The sequence below is a fragment of the Hyla sarda genome, chromosome 2, assembly GCF_029499605.1.
Source record: "Hyla sarda isolate aHylSar1 chromosome 2, aHylSar1.hap1, whole genome shotgun sequence".
In the NCBI taxonomy this organism is placed as follows: Eukaryota; Metazoa; Chordata; class Amphibia; order Anura; family Hylidae; genus Hyla; species Hyla sarda.
In genome coordinates, this window is record NC_079190.1 from 142541669 (window position 1) to 142554022 (window position 12354).

Consider the following 12354-nt stretch of genomic DNA (forward strand, 5'->3'; position numbering starts at 1 on the left):
AAAACTACACCATCCCAGACGTGGGGTAGCTTTTTAGTGTATGTGAAGAGAGAAATTTCAGAAAATGTTTACCTGCACAAAATTTATCAAATGCTCTGTGACCATTTAATACATTTGGTGCTCCTACACATTATCCACACAAAAAAAAACGGGTTTAAAAAAATGCTTCACTTACACCTACAATGATAAATGTGGGCCATGGCATGTACAGGGACCACTTGAATGTTATGTACTACTGGACTGGATTTTTACTATATTGGATTAATTGGTTGACTGGTTGGAGTAAAGCGGACATGGATACCAGACATGGATGAATGGGGAGAAAAAGGTTAAAATGATAAACTTTTGAAGGTAATTGTAATTTTTAAGAGAAGACACACCATTTATTATATAAAGTGCTAAATTGTATGAATTTTATGTAAATAACAGTTACTGCTTTAACTGCAAATACTGTTACCTGTTTATGAACTTTTTTTTTTATGTCATAGACTTTTATGGGCTGTAAACCGGTAAAAGTCCAGCATGTTCAAACCTATTAAAATCAACATAGGTTCAGTATAATATGCAATGCAATATCACTCTACATAGTTATATGTCTTTCCACAAAGTCAGGGTGCCTTAAAAAAAAAAAAAAAAATATATATATATATATATAAAGGAATGCATACTTATTTGCCCAATGTGCTGGTGATGTGCAGTTGTATAGGAAATGCCAATCACTGGTCGAGGTGGGATGCTGCTGCAGGCAGCGACTGGCAATTTCAGAAACTATTCACTTAAATAACACTTAATAAATCTTTCGAGACTGTGCTTCGTTGCGCTGTTAAAGTAATTTAAAAAAAAATTCTACTAAAGATACAGCAGTTTGCTATTATAGTGTTACTAGCATTATACTTCCCAACTGTAACAACTTACACAATTTCACAATTCATATTTATTAATTATTAGCAAGCTAAATGAAAATTAGGGCAGATGAAATACTGTTCATAAAGTAGAGGCTATAGCCAATGGCCATTCATTATTTGAAGTACCTCAGTTTGAGCCCAAAGACATGTCACCTACAGTACTGACATGGTGAATACTAAAGGTAACAAAGTACTGAAAGTTCTCTCAGGACAGTGTGCTGTCGGCAACTATTAACACTTATTGCTCTGTAAACACAAGCTATAAAAGTAGACAAATATTTGATTCTGGGGTCACGTAAAAAAAAAAATTTATATTATGTATATCACAGATTTCTATACAACAAGTCCATACATCTGGATCCTTTGATTGTAATCTTAGTTGATCTCCCAAATCAAGCATTTTGACCTTTTGCCTTTTTGTTATTAATGCACTGATGGAGACATATGAAGGAAGAGAAATTAACTTACAAGGGACAAGATTTCCTACTTTAGTGCAAAGCAAAGCCAACAAATGACATAATGGTACTATATTATACATATTGATATTACAAGTATCGTATACTGATTTTGGTTATCATACTACTTTATACTGACTGTAGAAATGTTATTAATAAAATTAGTTATATTTGTTCTTTTACATCAAAATACTTCAAATAAGTGTTATCTATAGGGCCACCAACAGCATGCTCTTTCACAGTAATTTAAATCTCTGAGCACACGAAGTTCTTATTTCCAGCTACTCGAGATAGGTTAATGCTTTTTGATGCAGTTGTAAGCAAATTGTATATATTAGCTGCCCCCAGAGAGACAATCCACCCACAAGCTATATATCAATTTCCAGTTTAAGTCTTCATTCATACAGGGTGTTGTCCTGTGTGGGCTAATATCTGAAGCCAGACATTCTGGTCAGTAGGCTTCTATCACAAACATATGTGGTGGGGGATACACATGTGGTCAATTCCCAAATCTGGAATTGTTTTACTGGAGAGAGACATTAGAACTACATAAAACACAATGATGACATATTCTTAAAAAAAAAAAAAAACAATAATGTTAATCTCATATATGTGTTAAAAGAGGATGAGTCCATTGAGATGGTAAGTAAAAATTTCAAAACTGTACTTCGGCTTAATTTTTTTTTATTTTTATTTTATTTTATTTTTTTTACTATTGGAAATGTTAAATGGTGCCAGTTGATCTGTTTAAAAATTTAAGCAGATTAGTATATGGCTTCTATTAAAAAATCTTGATCCTTCCAGTACTTATTAGCTGAATACTACAGAGGAAATTATTTTCTTTTTGGAACACAGAGCTCTCTGCTGACATCATGACCACAGTGCTCTCTGCTGACATCTCTGTCCATTTTAGGATATGTCCAGAGCAGCATGTTTTCTATGGGGATTTTCTTTTACTTCTTGGACAGTACTTAAAATGGACAGAGATGTCAGCAGAGAGCACTGTGCTCATGATGTCAGCAGAAAGCTCTGTTCCAAAAAGAAAATAATTTCCTCTGTGGTATACAGCAGCTAATAAGCACTGGAAGGATTAAGATTTTTTAATAGAAGTCATTTACAAATCTGTAGAATTTTCTGGCACCAGTTGATATAAAAAAAACATTCCGCAGGAGTACCCCTTTAACATTTAGCACTATTGATTGTGGGGGGCATTACTACCAGGAACTTTATTCTCAGTAGTAGGGGCCTCCTTCATGTTTTTTCACTAAAATAAAACAATGCTTCCAGCCTACTACTGTGAGGGAAGCTGGAAGACAACTCTTTAACTTGAGTAGGGGCCATGTTATATAAAGATCTGCACATCAGGTAAAGGTGGTTGCCAATGTGCCAGAAAAAAGCCAAAGGTCACTTAAGTCTCAGTATTGGGGGTAGTTCCAGAGGTCAGACCCCCACCAATAAGAATATTATAGCATACCCTTAAAAAAAAAATACAATTATAAGATGGCAACCTTCTATAATATATAGGCTGTCTGTTAAAGGGTTATTCCAGCAACAGAACATATTTTCTATAGGAGAAGGGGTGTTCTAAAAATAACAAACCATATCTGAACCCTGCCCTGATTCCTAGCAGCTGCCGTTCTGGTAGGTCCCGATCCTTGCTGCTTTCCCCTGCTTTCTATATTGGAGAACAGAGGAATGCAACAAGGAACAGAAGTCATTAAAACAGCAGCTGCGTTATATAGGGTGAGCTTGGTTTCTTATTTTTAATTTTAAAGCACCCCAATCCTTTAGAAATTGCTAGAATTACCCATTACATGTTTAAAAAATCTATGGTACTTTACTTCTGTATGGAGATGTGATTTATCAAAGTTAAACATAAAAAGACTTTGGTAGCTTCACTGCCTCAGATGACAACACTTTTAGTCATGTGATCATTGTTATTACGCCCTAGGATGATTTGCATTCACATACCGAATTGTGCTCTAAGTCAGTTACAGGATGACGAACAAGACCAGGAGCACTGTGATCAGGGACAGGATCTGAGATAGAAATAACATCATGATAAAAGGGACCTTTACATTGTATGACACGTTTGATCATTTGCCTAAAACATAATCATTGATCATGAGTAACCACCTTTCTGAGTGTACCACATGCTATTCTATACACAGTTGTTCTATTAAAGTACCGGGTATACTTTATGACTTATTTACTGTATATTGTTTACTTTATGGTCTTGCAATAAAGAAAAAGTAATAAAAATGCTTTTCACAAACATTTATCAATACTCAACAATATTCCATAAAACATTTCCTATAGTTTCTAAAATCATCTGTTGTGCTTTATTTTCTTAAATATTAGGTAAATACATAAGAGATTTTATACTAACATTTTTATACAAAGTCTTGTATTCTTTGCGCCCTAATAGACAGCAATTGATAATCAGTGTATTAATACTTCCTCCTACAGTTGCAGAAGAGCTGAATTTATCATTAAACAAAATTGGGCACATTTATAAAAAAATGTACCTGATCTTTCCACCTGCACAAATATTGTATTGGCACATGTAGATAGAATGAGGTGCAAGTACCCTACATCAGAGCATAATTATAATTACAATAAAGGCCTGCAGTTAACACCCATATGTATCTAATAATTGCATCATTGCTTCAACAACTCTGACAGGTATGGCTGATCAAAATACATATATGTAGTTATTTATAAAATGTGGTGAAAAATCTATGAATATTGTCAAAATAAATAAAATCTACAATGTACACATGCAGGTAATGCCAAATTTATACATCTGTTGCACAATGCACTATGCTATCAGCCTAGCATGTTTACAAGGAGCAGAGACACTTGTCTTTGACAGGTGTCCATGCTCCTAGCATACTTTCCTTGGCAGACTATGCCATAAGCCGAAAGTAAACTGTTTTCCTGAATGACTCGCTGAGCTGGGGGCATACATCTTTACCTGATATATATATGTTCACAAACAATTTTAGTAGGAAATACCACAAATGCCTTATAAGGTAGGCACATTTTTTAACACACCCACACTAACCACAAAAAAAAGAGCAGTGTACAGGCACCACGTTCTATGCTACAATTATCCCAGAATATTATCCACCAAGTTCTATTAATGGTCTCCAGGGTAACAAGTGATAAGTTCAGCTCTGCTACATTTTTTATCTTTTTTGGACATCTCTGAAAGAAGAAGTTTATATTTGTAATTGTTAGAATTCATCTCTGGTTAGTTATACACTGTGTGCAAATATTAAGTGTTTTTTTTTTTTTTTTTCGCTATTTTGAATCACAGATACTATCAAGAGGCATAAAAAACATGAAACACAAAACTTCATTTCAGGAACATCACTGAACACAAGTAAAAAAAAAAAAAAATGTCACACTAAACAAACTTTAAAACACATGTACCCCATCAGTTATAAAACAAGTTGTATATATCGACATATACTGTACATGCTTACAACTTTTTCATGTTCTATTTTTTCTAGCATCTTAACCCTTTCCTTTCCTTTGTGTAATAGAGGCAGGCTAGCTGTATGTTAGAATTCAAAACCTCCAAGTAAAGCTTCGGATTTGACAGGGCCATCAGTACTGGTATGGGCTATTATGTGATATAGAATAAACAACTAATGCCACCATAACCATATTGCTTGACACTAAAACAATACTATAACCAGGAATGAGTGTGCTTTATATTGTATAAGAATACAATCTTCAAATTTGTGCTGAACAGAGCGCTTATGATATGGTAATTCCGATACTCATAGTATATAGCTATATAATACTAAAAATAGATCTCAATGCATATAACAATCATGCATTTATTTGCAATGAATACTGGTATTAATCACATTTTATCAGTTTACTCAGATCCTATATTGCTTGCTTTCTCGCTCAACATAAAGCCAGTACAGATCCAGAGCAAACTGCTGAGTAATAATGATGGCATTGTGAAGCAAATGATACATTGCTCCCTTGGTGAAAGCTGGTGAATGTTCCCTTTTCTTACACAAAAAGATTCCGATGTGCAGAAGAACTACAAAATATATTTGATCTCAAGGCCAGACTCTAACTGACTTAGATGGGATAATGTTTTATCTATACATTTTATTCACATTTTAAATTGTCAAATTTTACTATGAGCAGCCTTTTAAACTTGTGTTAGGGTTTTAATATCTAATATAATATATTTAGACAAAGGCCTCCTGTGATGTTGTAAAAAACGCAGTTTAAGTACTTGATCTATAGTAAATCCATGTAAGACAGTCATTATTGCTATTTAGCAGCAAGAAGTGCAACTGTTCCAGTTTGTGCTATCTGATTTTCCCCATATCCCTATTCAGGATGGGGCCAAACTCTGCCATTATACCTCAAATTGTGTTCCTTAACTCTGTAAAACAGAATAATACTGAGAGCCTGTGCAATAGTTTTGGATATTGATATAAATGTGGAGGAAATATAAGAAGGCTTTAGGCAAGGCCAAGTCAATTCACAAACACAAACAGTACTTCACTTAAGATACCGGCCTATATACTTTCACAGACAACAAAGAAAGAGAAAAAAATCTGAATACTTAAAGAAGGAGTATGATATCTGTTATGCCCGCTTTGCTTGATGGAAATTATGAGGGAAAACTCATTTTTACCATCGCGGTTATTGCAAAATCCCATGTTCTGATAAAGGAACTTGCTGTCAGTTCACTCTATACATGTACCTGTTGTCAATAGTCCATCATTTCATGGTAACTTTACAAAAACATTACCCCCCCCGCCCAAAAAAAAAAAAAAAAGTATCAATCAATTGAGCCTTTCATGATCTTGAAAACAGTCTATGATACATCATTTGTGAAAATTGGGAGAAAATCTTTCGAAAAGATTTGTCCATACATAGGGGAAATGTACAATAGATGATGTGTAAAACAATGCAGGTCATAGCCCATAAAAAGTGCCTGTGTCCTCAGTGTGAAAGTCGTTATATCTGAGGTATGGACATGTACTGGAGATTCCATGCTTGCAGCTGATTCTTTACGAGCATGGCACTTCCTGGTATATTCCTTCACTTTGGATCACTCGGGGGCATCCTGCTTCCATAACACTGTGGGTGGATTCAGCCCTGCTGAATGGATTCCTAAGAAAAGAACCTGCTTTTCCGCATGTTTGGAAGGACTGTTGACTTAGACCAGCATATGTCTCCGTCGATGCAGCGCTAAGTGATCCGAACGAGAGAAACTGCGATCACAGTCTGCACACTTAAATGGCTTCACTCCTGTATGTTTTCGGTAATGCCTTGTTAGTTCATCTGAGCGTGCAAACTTCCAGGTGCATCCTTCCCAGGTACACATGTAAGGTTTCTCTCCTTTTTACAAAATAAAAAATAATAAAATGTTACTTGCATTCACAAAATCCATTCTTCGTATCAAGTTAGACAATATATTAACAATATTTAAAATGTATATTTTATCTTGTCCAATAAATGTCATCATACCTTTGCCAAGGGCACAACAATGTGAACTGATCCATTCTGTAAATCTGCCCATCTGTTCACATAACTTGTTTGTATTTGCTAAAGCTTAAATCTATCAACTCTTATAATATAAACTTTTATGTGTTAAGTTGATGGTTAAATCTATCAAGTTTAAAAGGAATGAAGAAAAACTAAACATACATTTCTAATGACATATTTAAAGCAATTACCAAAAAGAAAAACAAAAATAGGAAATTAAGATATAAACATTGCATTTTTGTAAATTTAGTCTTAGGGCTTATGGTCAAGCCTGTACAGAGACATGCAATTGAGCCCATTCCATGTACCAGCGCATTACAGAGGGATCCTTCCCTGCTCTCTTTCTAGGTAAGAATATGTCTGTAATACGGCATCCAATGAAATATGATATTTTCAGTTTGATTAAATCTGGAGGTATATGGATGTACAATTCAGTCTGTAGTAGGTTGATAGTTAAACAACTGTGTGACTTCTGACATATTGTCTTGGGTTGTTTGGAATTCTGGAAAAGGTCAGAGACAACAGTGGTGTGGGAACGGTGCAACGCAACACATAGAGGTAATAGAGGAAATTACACAGTATTATAACTTAGTATCCTGGGCTCAAAAGCTGAGCAAAAAGAAAAAAAATGGAATATCCCTTTAACAACAAGATTTCATTATACAAAAAGGAACAAAAGAACTTGTCCGAATAGATATTAGCTACATATGTTGCGACAATATAAACCAGCAGATAAGAATGGGTCACTGGCTTTTTAAATGGCAATTATAAATGTCCAAATATCCCAGAATAACCATACTGAGTTGCCATTGGATTAACCCCTTAAGGACTTAGCCCTTCTTCCCCTTAAGGACTCGGCCATTTTTTGCAATTCTGACCACTGTCACTTTAAACATTAATAACTCTGGAATGCTTTTACTTATCATTCTGATTCCGAGACAGTTTTTTCGTGACATATTCTACTTTAAAATAGTGGTAAAATTTTATGATAACTTGCATCCTTTCTTGGTGAAAAATCCCAAAAATTTGATGAAAAAAATGAAAATTATGCATTTTTCTAACTTTGAAGCTCTCTGCTTGTAAGGAAAATGGATATTCAAAATAATATTTTTCTTGGTTCACATATACAATATGTCTACTTTATGTTTGCATCATAAAATTGATGAGTTTTTACTTTTGGAAGATATCAGAGGGCTTCAAAGTTCAGCAGCAATTTTCCACAAATTTTTCACAAAATTTTCAAACTCGATATTTTTCAGGGACCAGGTCAGTTTTGAAGTGGATTGGAAGGGTCTTCATATTAGAAATACCCCATAAATGACCTCATTATAAAAACTGGACCCCTCAAAGTATTCAAAATGACATTCAGTCAGTGTTTTAACCCTTTAAGTGTTTCACAGGAATAGCAGCAAAGTGAAGGAGAAAATTCACAATCTTCATTTTTTACACTCGCATGTTCTTGTAGACCCAATTTTTGAATTTTTGCAAGTGGTAAAAGGAGAAAATTTTTACTTGTATTTGTAGCCCAATTTCTCTCGAGTAAGCACATACCTCATATGTCTATGTAAATTGTTTGGCGGGCGCAGTAGAGGGCTCAGAAAGGAAGGAGCGACAAGGGGATTTTGGAGAGAACATTTTTCTGAAATGGTTCTTGGGGGCATGTCACCTTTAGAAAGCCCCTAGGGGGTCAAAAGAGCAAAAAAAAAAAAAAAACACATGGCATACCATTTTGGAAACTTGACCCCTCGGGGAACGTAACAAGGGATTAAGTGAGCCTTAATACCCCACAGGTGTTTCATGACTTTTGCAAATGTAAAAAAAAAAAAAAAAAATGAAATTTACCTAAAATGCTTGTTTTCCCAACATTTTTACATTTTTAAAAAGGGTAATAGCAGAAAATACCCCCCAAAATTTGAAGCACAATTTCTCCCGATTCAGAAAACACCCCATATGGGGGTGAAAAGTGCTCTGCTGGCGCACTACAGGTCTCAGAAGAGGAGTAGTCACATTTGGCTTTTTGGAAGCAAATTTTGCTCTGGGGGCATGCCGCATTTAGGAAGCCCCTATGGTGCCAGGACAGCAAAAAAAAAAAAAACACATGGCATACTATTTTGGAAACTAGTCCCCTCGGGGAACGTAACAAGGGGTTAAGTGAACCTTTATACTCCACAGGTGTTTCACAACTTTTGCATATGTAAAAAAAAAATTATTTATTTTTTACCTAAAATGCTTGTTTTCCCAAAAATTTTACAATTTTAAAAAGGGTTAAAGCAGAAAATACCCCACAAAATTTATAACACAATTTCTCCTGAGTACGTCGATACCCCATATGTGACCCTAAACTGTTGCCTTGAAATACGACAGGGCTCCAAAGTGAGAGCGCCATGCCCATTTGAGGCCTGAATTAGGGATTGCATAGGGGTGGACATAGGGGTATTCTACGCCAGTGATTCCCAAACAGGGTGCCTCCAGCTGTTGTTAAACTCCCAGCATGCTTGGACAGTCAACGGCTGTCCGGCAATACTGGGAGTTGTTGTTTTGCAACAGCTGGAGGCTCCGTTTTGGGAACAGTGGCATACCAGACGTTTTCCATTTTTATTGGGGAGGGGGGCATGTGTAGGGGTATGTGTATATGTAGTGTTTTTTACTTTTTATTTTATTTTGTGTTGGTGTATTGTAGTGTTTTTAGGGTACAGTCGCACGGGCGGGGGTTCACAGTAGTTTCTCGCTGGCAGTTTGTACATTCACATTGGGGGGGGGGGGACATCCAGCTGTTGCAAAACTACAACTCCCAGCATGCGCTGACAGACTGTACATGCTGAGAGTTTTAGTTTTGCAACAGCTGTAGGCACACTGGTTATGTATCACTGAGTTTATGACCTAACGCCGTGTTTCTCAACCAGTGTGCCTCCAGCTGTTGCAAAACTACAACTCCCAGCATATACGGTGCATGCTGGGAGTTGTAGTTTGCAACAGCTGGAGGCACACCGGTCGTGAAACACTGAGTTAGGTAAAAAAAAACTGAGTTTCACAACCAGTGTGCCTTCAGCTGTTGCAAAACTACAACTCTCAGCAGTCACCGACAGCCAACAGGCAAGCTGGGAGTTGTAGTTATGCAACCAGCAGATGCACCACTACAACTCCCAGCATGCACTTTAGCTGTTTGTGCAAGCTGAGAGTTGTAGTTATACAACAGCTGAAAGTACACTTTTCCATAGGAAAAATGTGCCTCCAGCTGTTGCAAAACTATAAGTCCCAGCATGCCCATAAGGGAATGCTGGGAGTTGTGGTGGTCTGCCTCCTGCTGTTGCATAACTACAGCTCCCAGCATGCCCTTTTTGCATGCTGGGAGCTGTTGCTAAGCAACAGCAGGAGGCTGTCAATCACCTCCAACTGCTGCTCCACGGCGCCGCGCACAGGTCAGTCCCTCGCCGCCGCTCCTGGGGCCCCGATCCCAACAGGGACGCTGGGGATCAGGGTCCCAGCTGCCGGGGTCCACGTCCCGCACCCGCTCACGTGCTCCGGAAGAGGGTCGGAGCGGGTTGCGGGAGTGACACCCGCAGCAGGTGCCCTGATTGGTCGGCCGGTTTAAACCGGCCGACGAATCAGGGCGATTGTGAGGTGGCACCAGTGCCACCTCACCCCTGCTGGCTATGGCTGTTCGGGGCCGTCAGAGACGGCCCCGATCAGCCAGTAATTCCGGGTCACTGGAGACCCGATTGACCCGGATTCCGCCACAGATTGCTGGGCTGAATTGTCCAGCGATCTGCGGCCATCGCCGACATGGGGGGGACATAATGACCCCCCTGGGCGATATGCCGCGATGCCTGCTGAACGATTTCAGCAGGCATCCGGGTCCGGTCCCCAACCGGCTAGCGGTGGGGACTGGAATTCCCACGGTCGTATGGATACGCCCTGCGTCCTTAAAGACTCGGAATGCAGGGCGTATCCACACGCCCTGCGTCCTGAAGAGGTTAAAAAGAAAAAGTTTCTTTTTTCATCTACAACAGTACATACCTACATAGATAAACCGTTAGGGACCCTGAAAGGCTATGAACAGTTGAATGCAATTATTGCATTGTACTTATCATGGTGAAAATACATTGTCTCACAGGTCTTTATTAAAAACATTGCTAGTTTCTTCCCTAAAGCCTTAAAGGGGTACTTCGCTGGAAAACTTTTTGTTTTTTAAATCAACTGGTGCCAGAAAGTTAAACAGATTTCTAAATTACTTCTATAAAAAAATCTTAATCCTTCCAGTACTTATTAGCTCATGAATACTACAGAGAAAATTATTTTCTTTTGGGAACACAGAGCTCTCTGCTGACATCACGAGCATGGTGCTCTCTGCTGACATCTCTGTCCATTTTAGGAACTGTCCAGAGCAGCATATTTTTGCTATGGGGATTTTCTCCTACTCTGGACAGTTCTTAAAATGGACAGAGATATCTGCTGACATCACGAGCACAGTGCTCTCTGCTGAGAGCTCTGTGTTCCAAAAAGAAAATAATTTCCTCTGTAGTATTCAGCAGCTAAAAAGTATTGGAAGGATTAAGATTTTTTAATAGAAGTAGTTTACAAATGCTGAAATCCGCCTGATGGATTGGTCTACAGAGCCCCTTCCTTCTCTATGGAATGATATTGTTACGCCTAGCGCTCCGGGTCCCCGCTCCTCCCCGGAGCGCTCACGGCGTCTTTCTCCCTGCAGCGCCCCGGTCAGTCCCGCTGACCGGGAGCGCTGCACTGTTTTGGCCGTTGGGGATGCGATTCGCACAGCGGGACGCGCCCGCTCGCGAATCGCATCCCAGGTCACTTACCCGTCCCGGTTCCCTGCTGTCATGTGCTGGCGCGCGCGGCTCCGCTCTCTAGGGCGCGCGCGCGCCAGCTCTCTGAGACTTAAAGGGCCAGTGCACCAATGATTGGTGCCTGGCCCAATTAGCTTAATTGGCTCCCACCTGCTCCCTGCCTTTATCTAGTCTCCTCCCTTGCACTCCCTTGCCGGATCTTGTTGCCTTGTGCCAGTGAAAGCGTTTAGTGTGTCCAAAGCCTGTGTACCTGAACTTCTGCTACCCATCCTGACTACGAACCTTGCCGCCTGCCCCCGACCTTCTGCTACGTCTGACCTTGCTTCTGCCTACTCCCTTGTACCGCGCCTATCTTCAGCAGCCAGAGAGGTGAGCCGTTGCTAGTGGATACGACCTGGTCACTACCGCCGCAGCAAGACCATCCCGCTTTGCGGCGGGCTCTGGTGAAAACCAGTAGTGGCTTAGAACCGGTCCACTAGCACGGTCCACGCCAATCCCTCTCTGGCACAGAGGATCCACTACCTGGAAGCCGAATCGTGACAGTAGATCCGGCCATGGATCCCGCTGAGGTGCCGCTGCCAAGTCTCGCTGATCTTCCCACGGTGGTCGCTCAGCAATCGCAGCAGATTGCCCAACAAGGACAGCAGCTGTCGCAGT

The 12354-nt window shown here is 39.3% G+C and overlaps 1 protein-coding gene across 7 annotated transcripts in view; it reads right to left on the reverse strand.

Annotated features, from left to right (window-relative positions):
• Nucleotides 1-2288: 2288 nt before the first annotated feature.
• KLF12 (KLF transcription factor 12) overlaps nt 2289-12354 on the reverse strand; it is a 247079-nt gene continuing 237013 nt past the window's right edge. For all 7 annotated transcript variants that reach the window (XM_056555514.1, XM_056555515.1, XM_056555511.1 and 4 more), the window contains one exon: nt 2289-6745. In XM_056555514.1, coding sequence (XP_056411489.1) covers nt 6564-6745 — 182 coding nt within the window. In that variant the 3' untranslated portion in view covers nt 2289-6563. The remainder of the gene's footprint in view (nt 6746-12354) is intronic.